The following is a 24,116-nucleotide window of genomic DNA, read 5'->3' on the forward strand; positions in this document are numbered from 1 at the left end:
TGAAGTCAGGTGACTGAAAATGTTCTTTACTCCTTCCTTGCTCTCCTCTACTATCTAGAAACTAGCAATGATTTCAAAGTATCTTGGTTTAAGTAAGGCATCCAGTGAGGAAAACAAAAAACAAAAAACAAAACCAGAGGTCTAAAGGACCTCTCCAAGCTGGTGTCAAGGCTATATATTGTCACCCTGCTTATTTAACTTCTATGCAGAGTACATCATGAGAAACACTGGGCTGGAAGAAACACAGGCTGGAATCAAGATTGCCAGGAGAAATATCAATAACCTCAGATACGCAGATGATACCACACTTATGGCAGAAAGTGAAGAGGAACTAAAAAGCCTCGTGAAAGAGGAGAGTGAAAAAGCTGGCTTAAAGTTCAACATTCAGAAACTGAATATCATGGCATCTGGTCCCATCACGCCATGGGAAATAGATGGGGAAACAGTGGAAACAGTGTCAGACTTTATTTTGGGGGGCTCCAAAATCACTGCAGATGGTGATTGCAGCCATGAAATTAAAAGACGCTTACTCCTTGGAAGGAAAGTTATGACTAACCTAGATAGCATATTCAAAAGCAGAGACATTACTTTGCTGACTAAGGTCCATCTAGTCAAGGCTATGGTTTTTCCAGTGGTCATGTATGGATGTGAGAGTTGGACTGTGAAGAAGGCTGAGTGTGGAAGAATTGATGCTTTTGAACTGTGGTGTTGGAGAAGACTCTTGAGAGTCCCTTGGACTGCAAGGAGATCCAACCAGTCCATTCTGAAGGAGATCAGCCCTGGGATTTCTTTGGAAGGAATGATGCTAAAGCTGAAACTCCAGTACTTTGGCCACCTCATGCGAAGAGTTGACTCACTGGAAAAGACTTTGATGCTGGGAGGGATTGGGGGCAGGAGGAGAAGGGGACGACAGAGGATGAGATGGCTGGATGGCATCACTGACTCGATGGACGCGAGTCTGAGTGAACTGAGGGAGTTGGTGATGAACAGGGAGGCCTGGCTGCGATTCATGGGGTCGCAAAGAGTCGGACACGACTGAGCGACTGAACTGAACTGAACTGAACTGAACTGAAGCTGGTGTAAACAAGCTTCAAGGAGAAAGAAGGTAAATTCTCGAGGACATTTGGTGGAACTAGCTAACCAAGGTGTGAGAAGTATTCAGAGAGCATTTAAAAACCTTGAGGGAAAAATCTTTAAGTGAAGTTTGTAAGGATACCAAGGGGAACAGATTGCTGAGTAGAAGCAGATCGCAAAGATAGGACTAAGTTTGGAGGGCTCAGACGGTAAAGCGTCTGGCTACAGTGCGGGAGACCCGGGTTCAATCCCTAGGTCGGGAAGATCCCCTGGAGAAGGAAATGGCAATCCACTCCAGTGTTCTTGCCTGGAAAATCCCATGGATGGAGGAGCCTGGTAGGCTTACAGTTCATGGGATCGCAAAGAGTCGGACACGACTGAGCAACTTCACTTTCACTTTTTCACGAATCATCACAAGATACCAATGTTTTCTCCTTTCGAGTTTTCTCATACATTATCGTACTTGAGTCTCTCAACCCCAGTTTTCAGGCTAAGGCTAAGGGATGGATCTTTGACTCTGCAGGATACCAAGGAGTAAAGGGCGGAGCTAGAAACCATCTCACTGTTCTTCAACAAACCGTTCCAAGCGGATTCCTGCCCAAGCCTTTGAGGCAAAGAACCGGGAGAGAGCCCGGCGAGATTTCCTTAGCTGCAAGGCGTGGACTGGCCTCTAGGCGGCGCCGGCGATAGGGAAGCCTAGGGCTCCAGCCCTGTGGGATACTCCAGCCACGCGCCGGTAAAAAGCCAGACTTGTAAATCCGCAAAAGCAGCCACCGCCAGCTCAAGGCCTTAAGTGCCCTTAGCTAGAGATAGTGGGAGGGGCAGATCTTGTTCGTCCCTCTCATTGGCCCCCGGGAGTAACGGACAGGTATCTATAGCCAGCCCCGGCCGGAGGAACCGCACTACACACGCTAGCTGATCTTGGGCGCGCGGGGTTGGAGTGCTGCAGGGGCATTCGCTAGGGGAGGCTACGCATGCGTGCAAAAAATCACCCTTCTCGGCGCCCCTCTGGCTTTGTGAAGGGTAACTGCTCCTTAGGGAACTGTTGGAGCAAACCCCTGACTCCTCCAGGACTGAAGCCTTTGCTTTTTTTTTCTTTTTGTAGCCTTCTCTTGCGACCGACGTTCTTCCAGCGAAATTCTCTTTTGACAAGATTTCCTGATGCGAAACTTCAATCACTTACACTGCAGCTTCATTTTATTTCTCCCCAAATACCCTCCTCCTGCCCTGTCGAGCATTCTACGAAAAAGTGCATCTTACCTCGATCCAGAAACGGGCTTGGAGTACCCTCCCTAACCCCACCTAAATTCTACCCGGGGTCTCCTGGGCTCTGGTTCATCACGCACCGTTTCTTCGCTTGCCTCCTTCAGGAAACCTTTCCTGATTAACCCCGGTGGGACTGCAGCCATCCCAATTACTCGGAAGAGAGTCAAGGCCAAGTTGAAGGTAGAAATTCTGGAGCAAAGGTGCTCAGACTAGCCGACCGGTTCCCGTCCCGCCCGCCCGCTCCGCGAGTAAAGTCAGGCAGCGGCTCGGGGACACAGCTGTATTGGGAAGCGGAGAGGCTCCTACATAGTAGGAGGAGGCACGTCCCAGGAGGCCCGAGGACTCTGTACACAACGCGAGTGGCTCAGCCCCGGCCGTCCGCCGTGCGGCCCGCCCGGGGCCCAGTCTGTGGAGGCCCGGAGGGGCGAGTTAAGGCAGCTTGGCTGAGGGAGAGGGGGAGTGGGAGTGTGCCAGTTACCCCTGAAAAGCTGGCTCACTGAGGGGGCGAGCTTCTCGCCTCCCACTCCTCTCTCGAGGACAGGGGGAAAGACAGTCGGCAGTCAATAAATAAACCCGAGGCGGGCAGGGACCCCGGGAGACTCTCAGAGTCCAGGAAGGCTGGAGGTGTGGAACAGGGAGGGAGGTCATCTGTCCTTGGAGACGCGTCCACGCTCACGGCCTCTGAGGGCACGGGCCTCGAGGGTCCCACTTGAGGCCTTGGAGCAACTCCCTTCAAAAGTTAAAATGGCTGCCGTTAGGGACGGCCGCCTGCGAGGAGGGCCCGACGAAGGTAGGCTTCAGGGGCCCCTGGGGCTTCTCGACGTCCACCCTCTTCAGCGCGCGGCCCCGGTGCCCCTCAGGCCGACCCAGGTACAGGAGGTGTCTCCCGGCACCCCCCGAGTACCTGGATGGGCCTCCCGAGGGGACTCGGGTGAGCAGCGCAGGGGGTGCACGGTGCGAGGAGAAGGCCAACTTCCGGCTGCCACCCACCCCGAGCCGGGGAGCTGGGGCGGAGAGCGCAGGCCGGCCGGCGGGGGCCGGGCACTTGCCCTCCGGGGGCACGTCCAGCCTCCGAGGCGGGGCACAGTCCCGGGGCAGCAGGCTGGGGCCGGCAAAGAGGGTGGGGGCGGGCTCGGGCGGCAGCGGCCGCGAGGTGAAAGGGGCGGCGGCCAGGGGCTCGGCCTCCTTCCTGGGTGCCTGCGGGCCGTGCAGGTAGCGCAGGAGTTCCTCCAGGGTGGTGACTTCCACGGCCTGCCCGGGACAGCCAGGCGGCGGCGGCTTCACCAGCACGCGCGGCGCGGGGCCACCCGCCGCGTTCCCGCCTCGGGCGCGGCTCCGGCCCTCCTTGGCGTTGTTCCCGTTCTGGTTCCACTCCCAGGGACCCCCGGCGTGGCGGAGGTGCTTGACCGGCAGCTCTGGCGTGGACTCCGGGGTGGGCAGGCAGGCCAGCTCTGGCGGGGGTACGCCTTCGGGAGGAGGCAGGAAGGTGGTGTAGAGCTGCGGCGTCTGGGCCCCCTCTCCGTCCTTGGACGGCGGCGGCGGCTCTGGGCCCGCCCCATGCAGCCGGGCCAAGCTGCGGAGGGAGAGAGGACGTGGGATCCCTGCAGACTCGATATCCTTGCTCCGCCGTCGGTGCGCTCGGCGACAGGCGCAGGAGACCAGGAGGCCAGAGACAGAGGCGCCCAGAGCGAAGGCCGCGGCCACACAGGCCAGGAGGAGTGGGATGGGGACTGAGCGTGAGGCTGAGGCTGGTGGGAGGTCTCGGCGCACGCCTGCCAACGGAGAGAGAGGAGAGATGGAGGCTCAGCGAAGGTAGCCCAGCGGGAAGACAAGTTACAAAGTGTCCCTCTCTCCGACTGCTGCTCTGCTTTCACTCTGACACAGCCTTGACCCTCTATAGGAGTCTCCTCCCCTGACCCCTCAACACACGCAGCCCACCCAACCACCGCTCACATACAAGCTAGAGCCTGGGCCTGGGGAGTCCCATCCCAGCTGCGGCCCCTGTAGCCATGCCAACAGCAACTGCCAAACTCTGCCCGTGCTGAAGGAGGCGGGGCTGGGAGGGCCAGCTCTGGGGAGGAGAAGGGTGGGGAGGTTCCAAACAGGCATTATTAGTGAACACCAAACAATGATCAGTGAGCGGCTTAGAATTCTTCAAGAATCGGCAGCTCCACACTTCACTCCTGTCCCTCCCAACCAGCCCCCTTACCCTGAGTGTGAGCTCCAAGAGTGGAAGACTGGGGCCTGGGATGGGCATCACTGGGGGGGCTGGGGGTCTCAGGGGAAGGGCCAGGACTCAGAAGCACTGATGACAGAGACCAGGTCAGAGCCAGTGAGACTCCCGTTCTCCACCTCTGATACCCACAGCGGGTCCGCCACCCCCTTTGGAACCCAGAAGCCCAGAACTGCAGCCTTCATTTTCCTCTGGGAATGGGGAAGGGCTTACCATGCAAGGCATTCTTTCATTTCTTTGTTCAAAAACTATCTATTAGGCATCCTGTTATGTGCCAAGCACTGAGCTATATGCTAGGTACTTAGAATGTTAACCCTTTCTGAGATTCTCTCAGAGTGTCCAGGGTGCTGGTCTGCTGCTGCCATGGGGCATGGACTTGGGTGAGTATGGGCTGACCATGGTGAAGTTGGGACAACAAAACTCACCATAAGTGGAATCCCCTGTACCAGACTGACTCCCAGTAGCTCCATCTATGAAACAGGGAGGGAAAGGGTGAAGGTGGGGGGAGGCTTCATGAGGAACTGATGGGCATGACCATGCTGCAGGAGAGAAGGACAAAAGCCCACACCTGGGAGGGTGTCTATGGCCGTCAGAGCCATGCTCAACAATGGATACAGCTGCCTTTGCCCTTTTTACCTTGGCAGTCATCATGCTCCATGGATTCCTCGTTACCAGTTGGATCCACATCAGTCCTAGGAGGAAATGGAGGTGGCTCAGTGCAGGTACAACTATCATCCCCTCCCCCACCCTAGCCCTCAGCCTCCTCTCTTAGTAGTGGGGAGCTTTCTCCTCAGGAGATCCAGGAGCCCCTCACTTACCCACCAGGTGCCCTGATATCCACGCAGCCTCTGGAGCTGTCCCATCCACAGTATGGGTCCTGAGAAGCCAGACAGCTCCTAGGGAAAACTGAGTCATATGAGGCTGGGACCCTCCACTCTAATCACAGTCCATTCCCCTGCCTCTTTCACTCTCACCCTGGCCTGCAGGAGGCTCCTAGCCTAATATTCCCATCCTATCCACACCAATCCTTAGTCCCGTCTCTGGTGACTGCCCACTTGCAGGATGCTTGTGGACATCCCACCACACACAAACATCCCCTGCATTTCCCTGCCACCCTCAATGCCTTTGTGCCTGCAGGCCCAGGGAGCCTGGCCTCAAGTCCCTCTCACCTCCGACAGGCCCCATGCCGGGCACACCGACTAAGAGGGAGGTAGATGATGCAGCCAGAAAAAGCCACAAAGAGCCTGTGACCTTCGGTGTCCAGCTCCAGCCCTATGACCCGCCGTGCTGTTTGAGCTGCCCGCTTCCCACTGCACCTAAGGTGAGGCCAGAGGGAGTCAGAGGTGGAGCAGGTGAGGCTCCTTTTTCCCTGGGTGAGGTAAAGAAAAGAAGGTGGGGAGGCATACAAGCAACTGAATACGACTCATGGGGCTACCCTGCAGTGCCACACAATGTCGTCTTCTCTCCAAGTCCCTCTCTCTTCCCCGCAACTTCCAATATCGGAGTCCCCACCCCATCCCCATATCCCCATCTCCCACCTCACATTCCATCCCTGCTCTGCAGGGGGCCTGCTGGACAAAGGGCTCACCGGGAGGGGCTGTAGGCATTGATCTCTTCCAACAGAATGGGCTCAGAGCCCCCAGATTGCCCCCCTGGGGGTAGCACCTTCAGCACTGTCCCATCATTGGAGCCAAGGAACAGGACTGTGGTGTTACTGTAGGGACCAGCCATGCCATCCACAGCCACCTGGGTCAGTAGGGCCCTGGAGGAATAGGCCTCAGGTCAGGACAGCCTGACCAGTGGAAGCTTGAATGTTTCAAGGACCTAGATACCCCTTCTCTGCCCTTCCTCCAGCCCAGGGTTTCCTTCTTAGTTCTGTCCCTCCCACTTTCATGGGTTCTTCCTCCTACTAATATGATTTACCTTGTGGGGTCAGAAAAAGAGAGTGGGTGAGGGGCGGATGGCAGTGGTCAGGATTTTTTAGCCCTATACCTGCTGGTGAGGGTGAGCAGAGGCTGATGGGTGGCGGGTGGCACAGCAGGGTCCAGGAGTGGGTGAGCCTTGATGAAGGTCAGGACATCATCAGGGAGGTCTCGAGAAGAGGGGAACAGTGCAGCTACACCTACTCCTGCACAGGATCCGGGCCTGGAGGACACATAGGAAGAGGCGGCCTTAGGACAGGGAGCTGGTGGTCACAGAGCCTAACTAAGCCCCAGCAGCCTGCCCTAGGGCCGGGAGGCCCCTTGTTCTGTCTGCGCACAGACATTCACACTGCTGCTTCCATTCCCAGCTGCCAATCCATGACAGCCTCCTCCCCAGGCCTTGGACACCTTGCCCTCTCCTCATAACCTATTTGGGGAGCAGACACTGCTTGCTTCTACCTCCACAAAAGCCCCCCATCCTGGGTACCTGGGGGAGGGGACCCTGTCCTCAGACACAGGGGTCCAGGCCCCATCCAGACTTCTCTGCTCCTTGAACTTGCCCTCAAACCCACGCTCGATATCATCCAGGTAGAAGGCGCAGACCGCAGAGCCAGGAATGCTGAGGGAGCCAGAGAACGATGTGGACTAGGTGTTAGAAGGGACAGCATAGCACCTCCCAGGTAAGGCTTGGCCGCCCTCCTTCATGTACCATCTTAGGGGAGAGGCTGAGAGATCAGGGCAGCCCCTGGGGGCCATGCAAGGAAAGCACAAGGAAAATGGAGCTTCCCCTCACCGCCCTCATCAGTAGGCTCTGTGGAATGATCTTTGTTGCTGGGGGGCATGGAGGGAAGGGGACAGACTGGGCTACATTGACTAGTCTAGTACCAACCTATTGGTCTGGGTGGTGAAGACCCCAAAGAGAGCAGAGCGACCATACAAGTTCACAGGCCCTGTCAAGGCCTGTAAGACGTCAAAATAGAAGGTCGAGTCTCCAGGGACAGAGCAGTTGAGCCGCAGCTTCAGGAAGGATGTCCAGTGGCGGTCCAAGGCTCTAGGTGAGCCACCCATGTCGCGCTTACACACACGGGCCACACGGGAGAACTGCACCTGCCGGGGGAGAACCGGGGAGGAAGATCAGTGAGCGAGCCCCCACGTCAGCAGGGTGAGAGTGGTTTGGTGGGGTTAGAGTACCAAGAGACCAATGTCAGGGGCACAGCTAAGGAAGGATGTGGTGTGGTTGGTCAGTCCGGGTCAAGGTGAAGGACAGCAGGACGAGGGGACAGAGGCCTGAGGGCAGCTCCGCGTGGGGCTCAGAGCCCAGCCAGGAGCTCTTCCCCGAATGTCCAGCAGAAGCCTCTAGGTACCACCCCCGCTGCCCACCTCCTTACCCTCCCCAGCCGGGCATCCTCCACAGAGACTTCTCGGAAGAAGAAGTAGACATGCTCTCCGTGCTCCAAAGCGTGGACAAAGTGTGGCTCTGAGTGGGGAGTGACAGGAATGGTATGGAAGAGTATCTGTACCTGTCCAGAATCTCCTGATCCCATGCTGCCTTTCCCCTTAGCACACCTGCACACAATTACCACCACCTGCCTGCCGCAGCCCTCCCCCTGCACCCCCTCCCCAAGAGCAGCCTCCCTCCCCCAGGCCCACCCTGACCTCGGAGCCACTTGGAGTCGTACTTGGCGGAGCGGAGCGGGGGCTGAGGCCCAAGGCTTCGGTAAACCACAGCGTCACTGGCCTGGAAGTCTGCAGCTGTGGCTGAATACAGGCTGCCCTCTGGAGGGGTGGGTAGGGTGGCATCAGGGGGGCTCAGGGATCTGTATCTTGGCTCTTCTTGGGCCTCCAACACCCCTACCTTGGCCTGACCCTGGCCCCTACCTCACCCCTGATTCAGGAGCATGCAGGAAAGACCAAACTGGGAAAGGGGCTAACATGGCAGCCACATGCCTGCTTCTCACATGCCCAGGTGCACACCTGCAAACACGGCCACGTTGGACTGGGTGGCATCAAAGGGGCATCGAGCCTGCCCACTCAGCTCCTCACCCTCCTGCTGCAGCGAAGTTACCTGGAAGCAGAAGGAACAGGTTCTCGGAACCCTTGGGGTGTTGCAAGTCTGGCTCCATAGCCCACTGCGTCACGTCCCCTTGCCTCCTTGCCCCACCTCTTCTGGACCCTCCACCCAGGACACTCCCAGCCCCCACCCCCTGCTTGTCCATCCCCACCAAACTGACTGCCCAGCTTGAGTTCTCCTCCTACTCCCATCCTGATGGCCCGCCCTCTGTACCCCACGCCTTTGTACCCCATAGCTGCGGCACACGGGGCTGAATGAGTTCGTTCCACAGGCAAGGAGCGTCTGGGAGTCCCAGGGCACGAGAACGCGAATGTAGTTGTAGCACTCGTCCTAGAGAATCCAGAATTCTATGTCAGCCACAGGGCTCCCTGGGACTGGGACGGGGGTCATGGAAGTAGGGTTATCCTCCTTGAGCCAGTTAGAGCAATAGGGGGTAAAGTTTCAAAAAGAAGCTATTTACTACTAGTCCTGCGGTCTTGGGCAAGTTCTTTGGCCTCTCAGAGCCTCGTTCTTCTTCTGTGTGAGATGTGTAAAGGAAGCTAAAAATCATCAATTCCCTTTCCTGTATATTTTCCTCTGTGACTTGAGATAAGAGAAGTAGCGGAGATTTGGGGAGGTGGAGGGTCAGTTGGACAGAGCCTGCAGGCTGGGTCATCTCCCTATCCTCATGATTTTCATCCCATTCCTCACCGTCAGCTTGCCCCGCACGGCACAGTTCTCCATGTCTTGGCTCCTCCATGTTAGATACTGGAGGGAAAAGTAGAAGAGGGAAAATCATGGCACAACCTACGCACATTACGGTTCCCTTTTGGAGTCTTCTTCCCACCCCCCTGGGTCCCCGTTAGACCTTTCCAGCTTCATCTCCATGCCTCAACCTCCTCCCACACAGCCCCTCACCTTGTTGGGCACGAGCCCCTCCCCTTCTTCTTGGGCTTGAAGATCAAAGGAGAAAACGTGATCCCTGAAGGGATAAGCAAGGAGGGATCAGAGCCAAGCCATGGCTCCCCACTTGAACTCCCGTGTCCCCACCTAGTCCGTGTTCAGCTGCTCGGGGACAAACAGTGTAGACCTCCTGCCCTGTCTTCTCCCCCTGACTCCGCACCTCGGCTGCTATGTTCTGGGTCCTAGCATGTCCAAACCCCAGGGCTTGTACACCTGCACGTGCCCTCTGCAAGATGGGGCAGTGGCCATGCAGGTCCCATGCCTGCCTGGGAAGAGGCCTGGCAGCCCCACAGTGGTGCCACAGCCAGTTTACCTGGCAGCCACTAGCAAGGTCCGGTTCAGGGTCAGGAATCTCTGAAAGTCCAGCCCAAGTTCTGCAACCACAGCATCATCCTCCAGGCCCCGGAACCAGGATAATGGAGAAATACCTAGAAGGCGCAGAGAGGCGGGCGCTGACGCCCTCAGGACACAACACTCCCTCAGCATCTTCCCCAATCAGAGGAGACCCAGCCCTGGGCATGTTAATAAAGGTATTAAGAAGGCTACTAATAAATACAGTATCAGCTAACTCTGAGCACTTCACCTCTGCCAAGCACTGTGTTAGCACTTGAGCGGCATTCTCATTTCAGACAGCAACCTTATGAAGTCGGTTGGTGCCATCTTACAGATGAGGAACCTGAGGCTTAAAGCCAATAAAAAATTTGCAGAGCTCATTTAGCTTGGGAGTGGCAGGCACCCCAATTCAGATCCAGGCCTGTCTGAGTTCAGAACTGAGCCCAACCCAATTCTTAGATCTGCCTTAGGGCTAGCGATTCCCTTTCACTCCACATTGTACACTGTCCCATGTAGACCATTTCCTCACCCCATCTCTCCCAGCCCTCTTTTTGCACCCTCGCCTCAAGGCTCTTCACAGACCACCTCAATCCTCCAAGCTTTCTGCCTCCTCTGACCAACTCCAGCATCCACCTGGCCTGATCATGGAAACCACAGTCATCAGTGTTCAGAGGGAGCCCAGAGTTCAGAGAGAGATGATTTAACATTTGTACCGTGATTAGAACTGTGTCTGGCACATGGAAGTGTTTGCTATTCTTATCTATCCCCCAACAGTTAATCTCAATAACCTAACTGCCATTCCTTCAACCTTAAAATTATTCTAAATTCTACATATATAACAGGAAGCTGCAAATAGATCTATCTACAAGGTCTGTCACAGTGGGACGGTGGCCTTTCCCTCTCCAACTGGCCCAAATGGCTGGTGTGAAGCCTGCCAGTGTGACCCCAGGTAAGGACTGGACATGCCCGCTCCCTCCCCACAGCCTTCTCACTCAGCCTTTCCTCCTCTTTCCTGACTGGGCCTGGGACATTTGGTAGGTCCCACCGTGACGGACCTAGATATGGTGGTGATAAAGTGGTGGAGAGGGAGGTAAGAGGTGTTGGGAACCTCTGAATTAGTCCTAAGCCTTCATTTTGTAGCTAATAATAATAGCAAACACATATACATCATTTACTTTGTGCCAGACAGTGTTCTTAGCACTTTACCTGTATTACCTCATTTAATCCCTAAATAACTCTATGAGGTAAAATACTATTTTTTGGCCATGTCTCATGGCCCATGGGATCTTGGTTCCCAAACCAGGAACTGAACCTGTGGTCACTGTGGTGAAAGCACCAGATCACCAGGGAATTCCTGGTAGAATACAATCATTATCTTCATTTTGCCGATGAGGAGACTGAGGCAAAGAAGGTTAAATAACTGCTTATAAAGTGAGCAGCTTTAACAGCAATTTGAACCTGCCAAGGTTTGGTCTGACCAAGAATCCGTGTTCTTTATCACTGAACAATGCCGCCTGGCAGTGAAGAAAGGTGGCCCGCAGATGAGAAGTGACTGGCCTCCGTGCCACTCCACCTATCTGCTCCCCTTTCCTGTCAAATCTTAGCTTCCTTGAGACTGACAGCCCTCCTGCAGCTTGCCACCCACACAAAAGGTCTCAGTGTCTAATTGCCAAGACTGAGTGCTGAGCTCACCTAGAGGGTCAGGGTGCCAAGCACTCACCGTGCAGGTCAGAGGTCAGCAGAGGGAGAGGGTCCTGGGGAAATGCAGCCTGGGTGTGGGGAATTGAGAGCAGCAAGAGTAGCAGCAGCAAGGGCATGAAGTGGGGGGCACGGGGCATTCTGTGTGGGGCAGCTCAGGCCCCAGGGGCTGCCCCCTCACCCATATGCTGGCCCTGAAAGAGAAGACAGAAGTGGGGGAAGGGGCCAAACGTCCTCCACCTTTGAAGCAGGAGGGCTCCTTCCCAGGTCTATCCCCAGAAGACCCTGAGGAGAAGGGTAAAAAATCCTATCTCTGGCACTGCCTCAGTGCCAGCCGGCTGTCACTGTCACTCAAGTCCCTTCCCTCTCCAACTGGCCCCAACTGGCTGGTGTGAAGCCTACCAGTGTGACCCCAGGTAAGGACAGGATACGCCCGCTCCCTCCCCCCAGCCTTCTCACTCAGCCTTTCCTCCTCTCTTCTGACTGGGCCTGGGACATTCGGTAGATGACACCTCCTGGCCCCCTCTTGCTAACCTCGTCTCAGCTATAATTAGACACTGAAGCCTTAAAATTATAAATAGTGATTCCTTGGCACCAGGGGGAGGAAGAGGATATCATGTCTGCCTCCCCTCCCTCACAGACCCCCATGGCACCCTGGGAGCAACTTAGGCACCGTGCCTCGGTAGAGGCAGCTGTGAGGCAGCCATCATGCTGTTTAGGGCTGAGGAAGAACAGAGTTGGGGAGGCAGCCCAGGGGTCTTTGCCCTGGTCTAAGCTCCTGCTTCTAGGGCCCTTTCCATCGCTAGGAAGAAGCTGGGTAGGGAAGGGAATGGAGGAGGGGGGCTGTCTTAGCCAAAAATGAATCTGCATCAAAGCCAGATCAGAGGCTAAATTTAGCTCTGACTACAGCTGTCTGCCCGACCACTGTGCCCCCTCCCAGCCTCCCTAGCCCCCTGTTCCCTCCCCGACTCCTAAGAAACCTTGCATGTGCTCAATCTGGAGAAGAGCGGACCCACCCTCTGTGAGGAGCCAGTCACAGAAGGGGCTACACTGGTGAGGAGATATGACTGAATATGTCCCTCTCTCCCTTCCTTCCCTCTTTGGGCTGCCTTGGAATGAAAATGTAAATAATTCAATGACAGGCAGGCGATTGTAGCCCAAAGTCCAGGAAAAGATAGATATGGTGGAAGGGACTGTAAGACAGCCCTCCTTCCCACCCATCAGCCTCCATCGGCCTTCCCCAGCCAAGCTGACCCTGGCTGGAACCCACAGTGGGAGATGGACACCAGCTTCCTGCCTTCCCCTGATATTGAAGTGAGGGGCTGAGTAAGCCCAGGAAATCAGGTCAGCAAGGGTGAGACTCCCTCCTTTCCATGAACAGACAGTTATCCTTCACTAATCCTCAGTTGCCTGTCCCGCCATGTCCCCCGAAGAAGAGACCCTGGGCTTCCAGGCCTCCCCCATTCCGTCTCCCCCACAACTCCACTTTTGGAGCCAGAACCCAAGTGTACCCCACCCCCAATCCAGCATCACTGATGGGGAGGCTGACGTCAGATGGGATCCCAAGAGAGCTGGAGGAGGGGAAGGGGTAGGAGCACCTAATGATGGCCCCCTTCCCAGGGGCAGAGCAGTCAGCTAGCTAACGACCCTCTGGTGCTGAAAGGCCAAGCCTCCCTCTGCCACTCCCCACCCCCACAATGGTTCCCCCCAGGGGAAGAGAAAGGGACACAGCTTGTCTCCTATCCTCCCCCTCCTGCCCCCCCCCACCAAGTTGCCCTGGGCAACTGGTATCTTCACCCAGGAAACAACTTCAGTCTCAGGCAAGTGGGGAGAATGATCTGACCCTCTTCTGTTCCCAGGCCATGCCTACTTCCATCCGCTGCCCTCAGGGGCTATTGCCCTTTCCTTACCTGGGGTGGTGACTCCTGTGGGGGTTTGAGGGGGATAGGAGACCTCTGACCTGATGGAAGAAGGGACAGAAGGAGGTAAGAGATGGAGTTATACCTCCTTACCACATCCCTTAAAAGTAAATGTGAACATCAGGAGAAGTCTAATGAGGCTAGGGTAGGGGAGATGCTGCCCTGGAACTGGGGGACACATTGACATTGAGCTTGATTACAAAGGTGCTGGCCATTCATGCCTAGAGCTGTGAGGGCAAGGGCAGGTGCTGGGGCTAGACCCTACCCAGAAAATCCTGGAACTTCAGCACCAGTCTTGGGAAAAGGGGTAATTGGGAGAGTTTGGAGGGCATGCTGACCACTCCCATAGGAAAACCTTCAGAACCCAGCAGCCGTCTTAGCAAAAGCACCCTAGCTAGGGACAATGGAGGCTAATTTGCATATCATTTGCATGTTCTTCATCCCTAAGCAAAATGCTCTAAAACCAAGCCCCTTCCTTCCCTAAAAGCAGGCCCTGCCTCCCTCCCACCCAATCTCTCTCCACCCTACCCCCTACTTTAGACTGGATTAGTCCAGCCTCTGAAAACACTTGGTTGGCCATTGCATTGGCCCCCCAGACTTAACTATGCTGTCTGTAAGCGGGCTTCCCATAGATGATTTTAGTGAGCAGCATCTGAGCTGCCCCCATGCAACCCCTGGCTTGGGGAAAGGCTTACCCTGCCAGGACCAGTCCCAGCTGCTTCACACCCCCCCCCACCCCCCCCCACCCCCCCACCCCCCATCTGGAGCAAATGGGGGAGGCCTGGCCAGCTCTTTCTCCCTCTCCTAGGTTCTCCCCTTGCTGGGAAGAGAAAACAGCCCTTCTCTCTCCTCCTGGCCCTGCAGCCACCTCTGGGGAGTGGCCAGGGTCATAGCCAGATTCTAGCAGGGGGCTAGGGAAGGGAGGGAGAAGGGGAGACCCGGCTGGGGACAATAGCAGGAAGCCTTTGGGCTGGTCGCCTGCCCCAGTCCACGTTCCTCTAAGGATGGGGTGGGGGTGGGGGGCGCACCAAGGAGCCTCGGGGAACAGGCGCCTTTGCTTCTCCAAGACAGTTCCCCTCACCCTTAGCTATCAGCCCCAGGTTTGCTACCTACCCTCCCTCCCACCCAACCCCGAACGAGGATAATCCAGGTGTCTAGAGCCTCGCCTGAGGTGGGCCTGAGGCCAGGGCCTCGACGTGTCTCCCCCTCACTGGATCTGGGGCTCGGAGAGGGGCGGGTAGCAGAGTCTGGGCCGGGACCGGGTCCCAGAGCCACGTTAGCGGGAGGAGGGGCTGGAGGGGCCTGCAGGCGCAGATCGAACAGGGATGGGAGCGGGGGTTGGGAGCGGAGGCGGGTCTCCGAGGCCAGGGAAACGGCCAGAGGCTTGGAACCGAGGAGGTCGGGCCTGCGGCCAGCGCAGAGCCGGGTCCGCGGGCTGGAGATGCAATCGTCAGCCGGGCTTTCCGCCTTGGGAGACCAAGGTCTAACAAAGCCCCTGGGCAAGTGGTGTGAAGGAAGGTTATGGGCTCTAGGACTAATGTTCCTCGGGGCCCATTCCCGACTCTATGATCAAGTCAACCCCGCTGGGAGGTGCTCAGACTCCCGCTTGCACAATGACAGAGGTGCAGCCGGAGCATCAAAGTCTGGAGCGACGCGTTCTCCTTCCCTTCCCTGCAGGGGAGACGCGAGGGTCCGGTTCCCCACGGGTCTTGAAGCCTTAATCTCTATGCTGGGGAGGCAAGAGATCAGGTTTTCCACCCTCTATATGATGCGCGCCTCAAATAATGCCTTTCGCGCTCCTCAATGCGAGGGATGCGACTCGGAGAAGCCAGGTCACAAGTGGCGCCCAGACCTTGCGCCCCACAGTGCCGTAGCGGGGCTGCCCTCTTCCTTCGGTTCACCCCAACTCCGCTGACCCTCTCCGTCATCCAAGCACGACAGAGCGCTGGCGCCCTGCCGGGTCCCTCGGGCACTTCGAAGCTTACCCCCAGCCTTCGGCGCCCCGATCCTCCCCGCCTCCCTGCAGCCCCAGCCCTACTCCGGGATACTTGCTCCGAGATCCGGGTCAGCGGGAGAGAGATCGCAGCGGTCGAGCAGCAGCCGCGCACCGCGCCGAGTTCTCAATCGGTTGGGGCCCCAATGAGATGTGGTGAATGTCCGAATTGGATGGAGCTTGGATCTGGGCTCCCGGGCGCTGTCAGGTCGCGCGAGTCCTGGGTCCCAGTCGCAAACCCCACTCCCGCCGCGGTTCCGCGGAGGAAAACAATGCGACCGCCCGGAGCTCTGGGCCGGGCCCCAGCCGCCCCGCCCGCCTCCCGACCGGACCCGCCTCCGGCCCGCCTCGGGGTCCCCATTACTAATCGGGCTCTCGGAGGCCGGTTAGACACCGCCTTCTCGACACCTCTCCACCAATAGTTCTCGGAGGAGGAGGGGCGTCGGGAGCACCGCCCACCGAGAGGGCCTGGCCAGGAAGCTGAGCAGGAGACCATAGTCAGGCGCGAGAGCCGCGGACAGTCGCTGAGACCCGGTCAGAGGAGGGGTCACACGCTTTAACATGGAGAGGCCCTGGGAAGAAATCTCACAAGAGAGGAAGGAACAGCAGCTGGGAGGAGAGACAGACAGGAAACCCGAGGACCTCGGCTGGGCTGGGCTGTCAGAGCCGGCGTGACCCTCCCTCTCTTTTCTCTCTCCAGTGCCTTTGACTACCCTGCTCCTGGGTACACCTCTCCCTTACTCTGCCCCCAAGCCTCTGTTCCTCCTCTCCACTCTTTTTACATCAAATCGTCTGTTCTTTTCATGTGCCTCCTCTGGTTCATCCCGACTCGGGTGAGGGAGACCTAGCATGCATTTGAGGGCTTGAGGCCTGGAAAAGGAAAGGAAGATGTCGCCAGGAATTTGCCTTATCTTCATCATCTCCCCTCCTATCCCTACTATCAAAGCAAGAGTACTTAGGCCAGTAGGCCAGAAACGAAGGAGTCAGGAAGTCAGGGTGGCCAGCAGTTAGGCTGCTGGTTGATGGAAGAGGACAGGTGAGGAGGGCTGAAGCCAAAACAGAGATGTGGAGACTGGGACAAACTGATTCAGACTCACACAGAAACAGGAGCAACATGGGACCCGAAAGAAAGGACAGGTAATCAGCTGCCCCAACCCCACATATCCTTACTGCCCCACAGACAAGGATTAGTGATGTCCCATTTTTCCTCAGGAGGCCCTGGACATCCCTCCACACAGCAAAACTGCCTTTTCTCGATTCCCACCCTCTATAAAGACCCTTTGATTCCAGGAATGTCAGTGGGGAGGAAGAATGAGGCTACTTCAGACAGCTCTGCTTAGCTCCCACCTTGGTATTGCCTGCTAAGATTCTTCCCTGCGTGGGGTCTGGGACAAAAGACGTTCTCAAAATTCCCAGGATAGTGGGTGGCATGGGAGACATTGATATTATTGGATAGTTTATCTGAGTGGACACACACACACACACACATCCTGGTCTCTGGACTTCAGGAAAGGAGAGGCAGGGGTTTGCTACTCCTGGACAGTCTTTAATGGACCGAGATCAGGGTAGATAGCATCAGTGACTTGTGATATGAAGTAAAGTGAAAATCACTCAGTCATGTCAGACAAAAACATATACACACACAATCACAGAGACAGAGATGGAAGGTGAACCAATGAGATAAACAGAATCAGAAACAATGGGACCCTCCTTACACAAGGTTAACTGCCAGGGGATTCTTGGGTCCAAGGGAATTCAGTGGTCAGTCAGGCTGTTTTGGGAGAGAGACGCCTCAGAATATAGAGTCACGTGGAGGTCGAAAGAAATGTCCCCAGTTCCTAGTACAGGGCTTCAGTATAATGTGCTCCCTGGAACTCCCCTGGAGGCCCAGTGGTTAAGACTCTCTGCTTCTACTTCAGGGAGCATGGGATTGATCCCAGGTTGGAAAACTAAGATCCCAAAACATTAAAATATGTTCTCATTGAATAGAATAGTGAATGAGGATTAAGGTACAACTCATCTGAAGTTTTAGGGCCCAACTAAAATCTCAATTCAATCCAGTAAATATTAAGCACTTACTTCAAGTATAATCTCCTGTGGAATGTGGTTGGAGAGTTTAAGAAAACAGCACCTATTTAAACTAAAACAAGACTTATATGTACTGAATGATTAAAAAGCAATACCAAATCCCCCCAAAAAACAGTCTTCCCCCCCTCCCCCCACCACAAAGTTACATTGGACATAATTCCTAAATGAAAGAAAAGACTGTAAGTGCCCTTCAGGGTAACTGCAGGGAAAGATGTTGGATACATTTTATCATGGAGGCCAGGGAAAACCTGGGTGGGAGTTGGCTTGGAGCAAAAGAAAGGAGAAAATGTTTCAGAGATTGTAGCTTCACCAAAAGCTTTTACTTGGTGAGCAAGGAGCCTGAAGCCTGGATAGCAAAAGGACCCGTGTGACTTGATACATAAGGAATATACTAGCAGGGGAGAGGGGAAGAGGGGGAGAAACTATGGAAGGCCAGGAATACCAAGGTGAGTAGGTTAAAATAATTTGATCAGAAAAGGACATTATTTCAAGTTCTTGAATAAAGGTATTACCAACAAAATACTTTATTTTAGCAAGATAAGGAGAACTTCTAGCAAGAAAACACGAAGGTTCAAGGACAAGGGGAGAGGCAGTCAGACAAAGATGGTAGCTTTGGGTATGTAAAGAAATGGGTGAATCTGAGAGCTATTTCAAAGGACAAACCCAGATGACTTTCTTCCTACTCCCCGGGGTCTTCTGGAAAAAATCACAGTCCCACAGACTAGAGCCTTTTATAAATTCAGCATCTCCAAGCTTGGAAAATTACCCTCTCTCAGCCCCTACAAATAGCTCTCTTAAATGCTTACTTCTTTCCTCAAGTTCCTTTCCTCAGAGCTTTCTTGCTCATCTTAGCAGAATCCATATCCCTCTTCAGAGAAAAACAGAGACAGTGAAGTGGGAGTCTCACCAACCTTTTGCCCTCTAGACACGCACGTAGCTGCCCCCTCACATCCATCTCATCCCAGCAGGTGGGGCATCAATACTGCCTGTCTAAGGTTCACCATTCTGCTTTACTGTGAGCTACACACACACAGGGCCCGCCTATGTCTCTCTCACCTTTGTGTCCTTTGCATTTCCAACACGGCTTGGCACATTGCAGCTATTAACTATTATTACATTGGTTGAATAAATCTGATTCTGTATGTCCTCCTTAGGGGTTTTATGCCGCATATGTTCAAAGACTTTCTTATTTCTAATCTCTCCTTTTCTACTGACATCTTCCCCTCTGCATATATACATGCTCAAATATCTCCCATGATGAAAAGAAAAAAAAAAAAAACACCAGACTCTCAACTTTCCCTTGATCCTTGCCTGTATTTAGCCATCATTCAATTTCTCTCTTTCCTTCATAGCTAAATTTGTAGTCATCTATTCTTGCTGTATCCATTTCCCCGTTTGTCAATTATTTTCATTTTGGCCCCCATAATGCCATTGAAATTGTTCTCATCCAGGTCACTGATGACCTCCTCGTCACATTCAATGAACAGTTTTCAGTCTTTTTTGGCCTCTTTATGGCATTTGGCCAAATTAATCTGTCCTTCCTTGAAATGCTCTCTTATGCCTCCTGAGTTCTTTCTTTCAACAAAGACTAGGGACTTAATAGATATATTTTTTAAGTGAATGAATGGCTTCATTTCTATTGATATGGTCTCTTTTTCCGAGCCTTTCTGACCTCTCCTTAAATATTAGTGTTCCCAAGGGTAATATCCTTAGTTACACACCTTGCTCTACACACCATCATTGGTCAAGATAATACACACCAACAATTCTGATAACTATTTATGTGTGGCTCACCGTAAACTCTATTGCTATTCAATCTCAGTCTTTCTCCTGAGCTCTAAACTCACTTCTATAATTGCTTACTGGCTACTTCCATTTGGATTTTTCAAAGGTACTTACCATTTAATCTAAAGAAGGAAGCTTGTCTTTTATCTTTGTATCCCCAGCACTTAAGTCATAATGCCTGGCACATAGTATATAGTAAGTAGACAAAGAAATAAATGCACCAAAGATGTGAGCTACCTCCAGCTATGTCAGGCCGAAGTCTTGCTTGCCTGCTTCAAATCATGTTGAACTTTCTCTTTCCAAACTGTTATGTGAGTACTGATCCTAACCAGTATGATAAAAGTATGGTAAAACCTCAGCTGAGGAGAAAAATAGGAATGTTCCACTTTGAGTATTTCTCCAGATAGTTACCAAATTAAGTGCAAAACATTTTCATTCTGTTTCAAATAGAGATTATTCAAAAAGATAGTATTAATTTCCTATGGATGATATAGCGAAAAGACCATAACAAGGAGGCGTTAGGGCTTCCCCCAGCAGCTCAGCATAAAGAATCTCCCTGCAGCACAGGAGCCACGGGAGACATGGGTTTGGTCCCTGGGTAGGGAAGACCCCTGGAGGAGAGCATGGCAGCCCACTCCAGTATTCTTGCCTGGAGAAGCCCAGGGACAGAGGAGCCTGGCAGGCTACCGTCCATGGCGTCACAAAGAGTTAGACACAACTAAAGTGACTCAGCACACACACACACACACAAGGGTCATTAAGACTAACCTTGTAAATAAACTGTTTGATCTCTAAGGCAGAGTCTGTCACCCGTGAGTGGACACGACCTGCCTGCCTAGTTCACAGGATAAAGTAAGATAAAGTAAAGGTGAAATGTTTTATAAATCTCAAAATGTTTCACACATTTAAGGTATCATTTAACCAGATTTTTGCTTACTCGGAGGAAGTTCTGTGAACTTAACAGTCTAGGTAAACAGTGAGGACCCCAAAGTCTAGAATGTATGTAGTTAATACTGTTGGCTCCTCTTCCTTCTAGCCCCAAATGCTGCAATTTTCAGTGGCCAGCTTTTTTGTTTTCCTTCTCTTCTCTTGCTATCTGTGCCAATGCTCATTGTTATCAGTGGTTTTCCTTCTGAAAGATCGTCTTTTCCCTTCTATTTATTTGTGGCTGTGCAGGATCTGTGTTGCCGAGCGGCTTTTCTCTAGCTGCGGTGAGTAGGGGCTACTCTTTGCTGCAGTGCGTGGGCCTATTGTGGTGGCTTCTGCTGTGGCGGAGCACAGGCTCTAGGGCACGTAGGCTCCAGTAGTTGCAGGTTCTAGGCTCTAGAGCACATGGGCTTAGTTGCTACACAGCAAGTGGGATCTTTTTGGACCAGGGATCAAACCCATGTCTCTGGCACTGGCAAGCAAAGTCTTCACCACTGAGCTACCAGGGAATCTCTTTCTTTTAATTTTCTACTAATTATGTGCTGTGGGGTGGGGATGGGGATCTTTTTCTTGGGGTTCAAACTATATTCAGAAAAGGCAGAGGAACCAGAGATCAAATTGCCAACGTTTTATGGGTCATAGAAAATGCAAGAGAATTCCAGAAAAAATATCTACTTCTGCTTCATTGACTCTGCTAAAGCCTTAGAGTGTGTACATCACAACTAACTGTGGAAAATTCCTAATGGGAATACCAGACTACCTTATCTGCTTCCTGAGAAATCTGTATGTAGATCAAGAAGCAATAGTTAGAACCAGATGTAGAACAATAGACTGATTCAAAATTGGGAAAGGAGTACTTCAAGGCTGTATATTGTCACCCTGCTTATTCAACTTACACCCAGAGTACATCATGCGAAATGTCAGGCTGGCTGAAGCACAAGCTGGAATCAAGATTGCCAGGAGAAATATCAATAATCTCAGATATGCAGATGACACTGCCTTTATGGCAGAAAGAGAAGAACTAAAGAGCCTCTTGATGAAGATGAAAAAGAAGAGTGAAAAAGCTGGCTTAAAACTCAATATTCAAAAGATGAAGATCATGGCATCTGGTTCCATCACTCCGTGGCAAATAGATGGGGAAACAGTGGAAACAGTGACAGACTTTATTTTCTTGGGCTCCAAAGTCACTGCAGATGGTGACTGCAGCCATGAAATTAAAAGATGCTTGCTCCTTGGAGGAAAACTTATGACCAACCTAGATAGCACATTAAAAAGCAGAGACATTACTTTGCCAACAAAGGTCTGTATAGTCAAAGCTATGGTTTTCCAGTAGTCATGTATGAATGTGAGAATTGGACCATAAAGAAAGCTTAGCACCAAAGAATTGATGCTTTTGAACTGTGGTGTTGGAGAAGACTCTTGACAGTCCCTTGGACTGCAAGGAGATCAAACCAGTCAGTCCTAAAGGAAATTAATCCTGAATGTTCATTGGAAGGACTGATGCTGAAGCTGAAGCTCCAATACTTTGGCCACCTGATGCAAAGAGCCAACTCATTAGAAAAGACTCTGATGCTGGGAAAGATTGAAGGCAGGAGGAGAAAGGATGACAGGATGAGATGGTTGGATGGCATCACTGACTTGGTTGAGTTTGAGCAAGCTCTGGGAGATGGTGAAAGACAGGGAAGCCTGGCATGCTGCAGTCCATGGGGTCGCAAAGAGTCAGACACGACTGAGAGACAGAACAACAATATGCTGTGGGTTCAGAGAAGATTAGTAGAAATAGATATAGATCAAGAGAAAACAAAAAGTGAATGGAAGTCACTCAGTTGTGACCCACTCTTTGTGTTCCCATGGACTGGAATTCTCCAGGCCAGAATACTGGAGTGGGTAGCCTTTCCCTTCTCCAGGGATCTTCCCAACCCAGGGATCAAACCCAGGTCTCTTGCATTGCAGGCAGATTCTTTACCAGCTGAGCCACAAGAGAAGTCCAAGAGAAAACAAAAGACTTCTGCAGTAATGAAACAAATTAACATTATTGCATGTGACTGTTATGTTGCTACCATTTCCCCCTTATCTCCTGGTTATTGGATGTGTTTTGAATTTCTTATTTCAGCAAATAGTGCCAGACACTAAAGCAATAACCCCTACACCTCATGGAGTTTACAACCTAGTTAGGGAGGCCGTTAATAAAATCACAGACGACAATGAAGAGTGATTGTCATGATAAGGAAGGTATGTAGTTTTATAGGACTAGGAACAGAGGAGTCGCAAGTAGTTTAGGGAGTCACGGTGGCTTCACAGACCTTTGGCTTCAGAAGCCTTTCCAGCTGAGACCTGAAGGAGGGCTAGGAATTAACCAGGCAGGGAAGAGGTATACATGGGGAAAGTTCCAGGTAGAGAGACAAAAAGTGGGAGAGAGCAGGAAGAGGGAGAAGGAGAGGAGAGAGAAGCCAGCCATGATGTGTTTTGCAGGAGCTGGGAGGATTACAACACAGACCAGACTATATGGAGAGGTAAACAGGTAAGGAATCAGTAAAATTCTGGCTTCAGAAGGTACTACTATATTTGCATCTTCTTGTATTTTCACTCCTTTTATTTTCCAATTATATATTTCTTTCATAAAAGGACTTCTACTTTTTCCTGTGACAGTGCCACCTACATACTATTGGCCCCCAAGTGTGTGATTAATGAATTAATAGAGCACACAGGAATAGAATGCTGCCACATTCATTATGAGGTTGAAGTCATTACCTCCTAACCTTGTGGGGTAGCTGTCAGAAAAGCATAGGCTTGGGAATCACACAAGCCCTCAGCCTGCCATTTATTAGTTCTCTAATTTGGGAACAGGTTATCTAACCTCTTCAAGTCTCAGTCTTTTTCATTGGTAAAAGGAATATAGTGACATTTAGTTGATAGAGGTATCAGAGGATGAAGTGTAGTATTTATATAACATCTAGCAGACTGCACCCAACTAATGCCAGCTCCTGTTCTCTCCTCTCCCTTCCCTGAACTCCCAATCCATTCTTTCCCACCTGCCCCTGTGCCTTGCTCCATAAGCATTGCCTCTCCTTTGCATTTCCTAAGCCTCCCTCTCCACTGCTCCTTCCTCTCAACCTACAAACGTCCTCAAACTCCAAGCCAAAAATAGTCCTTCTCTCAATCCAGCTTCCCATCCCTTTAACCTACCTTTCCATTTCTCTTCATCCCTTTACCACCACATTCATTTAAGGCGTTGTTAACATTTCCAATCCAGATTCAATCAAGGACCCTCAGCTCTGAAACCTGGGCTGAGAGAGGCAGGAGTGAGAAAGGAGCCACGGCCCAGTCATTGTCTCCAAGGAGAGAATCAGTGGTTTTGGAGTCACTGGTATGCTGATCGCCTCCACTTCTAAACTTCAACATTTCACAACCAGACATCTTTCCCATTCTTCTTTTTCTGCCAGAACTTTTACTTTTCTTAAAAAGTCCTTTAAAAAAAAAATATATATATATATATAAAACCTAATCAGAAAATAAGAGGAGTGAAAATACAAGAAGATGCAAATACAGTCAACATCTTCTAAATCCTGATCTCAGGTTCTTCTCATAGGTTCTCATCGTGTGCTTAAGAAAATTATACCGGTGATAACATCCTTTTAAGTGTCTCCTTTCCTGAGCTAAAACTTTGCTGAAGCCCCTAACTCAGTCCCGCTGAGCTGATAAATTTCCTTCCCCTGATCAGAAACCTTTAATGTCTCCCTACTGTCTACAGCAAAAGTCTGAAGTCTTGAGCAGCTCCTTTAAACCCTTCTGTGATCTGGTCTTTTTCCTTCTTCACTTCTTTTTCAAACAAACTATGCTCTGGTCATCAGAATAAATCACCATT

General features: G+C 52.3%; 1 protein-coding gene across 5 annotated transcripts; it reads right to left on the reverse strand.

Moving 5' to 3' along the window:
* Window positions 2,161-15,765, reverse strand: SEMA6C (semaphorin 6C). 5 transcript variants are annotated; one of them, XM_018046065.1, is made up of 21 exons: window positions 15,511-15,765; window positions 13,450-13,499; window positions 11,562-11,733; window positions 9,822-9,936; window positions 9,464-9,527; window positions 9,257-9,313; window positions 8,795-8,896; window positions 8,470-8,560; window positions 8,152-8,271; window positions 7,884-7,972; window positions 7,385-7,602; window positions 6,983-7,114; window positions 6,566-6,718; window positions 6,162-6,335; window positions 5,743-5,889; window positions 5,392-5,469; window positions 5,210-5,265; window positions 4,999-5,043; window positions 4,550-4,645; window positions 3,245-4,112; window positions 2,161-3,070 (listed from the first exon to the last, which is right to left on the reverse strand). In XM_018046065.1, the coding sequence occupies exons 3-21, from the start codon at window positions 11,677-11,679 to the stop codon at window positions 3,013-3,015; spliced, it is 2,781 nt and encodes a 926-aa protein (XP_017901554.1). In that variant the 5' UTR covers window positions 11,680-11,733; window positions 13,450-13,499; window positions 15,511-15,765; the 3' UTR covers window positions 2,161-3,012. The 5 variants fall into 5 exon arrangements, with proteins under 5 accessions (XP_017901554.1, XP_013817876.2, XP_013817878.2 ...); XM_013962422.2 differs by having other exon boundaries at window positions 2,161-4,112; window positions 15,511-15,764; XM_013962424.2 differs by lacking the exon at window positions 4,550-4,645 and having other exon boundaries at window positions 2,161-4,112.

The sequence above is a fragment of the Capra hircus genome, chromosome 3 (genome assembly GCF_001704415.2).
Source record: "Capra hircus breed San Clemente chromosome 3, ASM170441v1, whole genome shotgun sequence".
Taxonomy (NCBI): domain Eukaryota; kingdom Metazoa; phylum Chordata; class Mammalia; order Artiodactyla; family Bovidae; genus Capra; species Capra hircus.

Excerpts from the sequence above, each read along its gene's own strand:
- SEMA6C (XM_013962422.2), bottom strand. The coding sequence starts at position 11,679 with ATGCCCCGTGCCCCCCACTTCATGCCCTTGCTGCTGCTACTCTTGCTG. Across the intron at positions 6,719-6,982 it reads GACAGGGTCCCCTCCCCCAG|GCCCGGATCCTGTGCAGGAG; the intron begins GTACCCAGGATG and ends TGTGTCCTCCAG. Across the intron at positions 4,646-4,998 it reads TACAGGGGATTCCACTTATG|TGCTTCTGAGTCCTGGCCCT; the intron begins GTGAGTTTTGTT and ends CTCTGTCATCAG.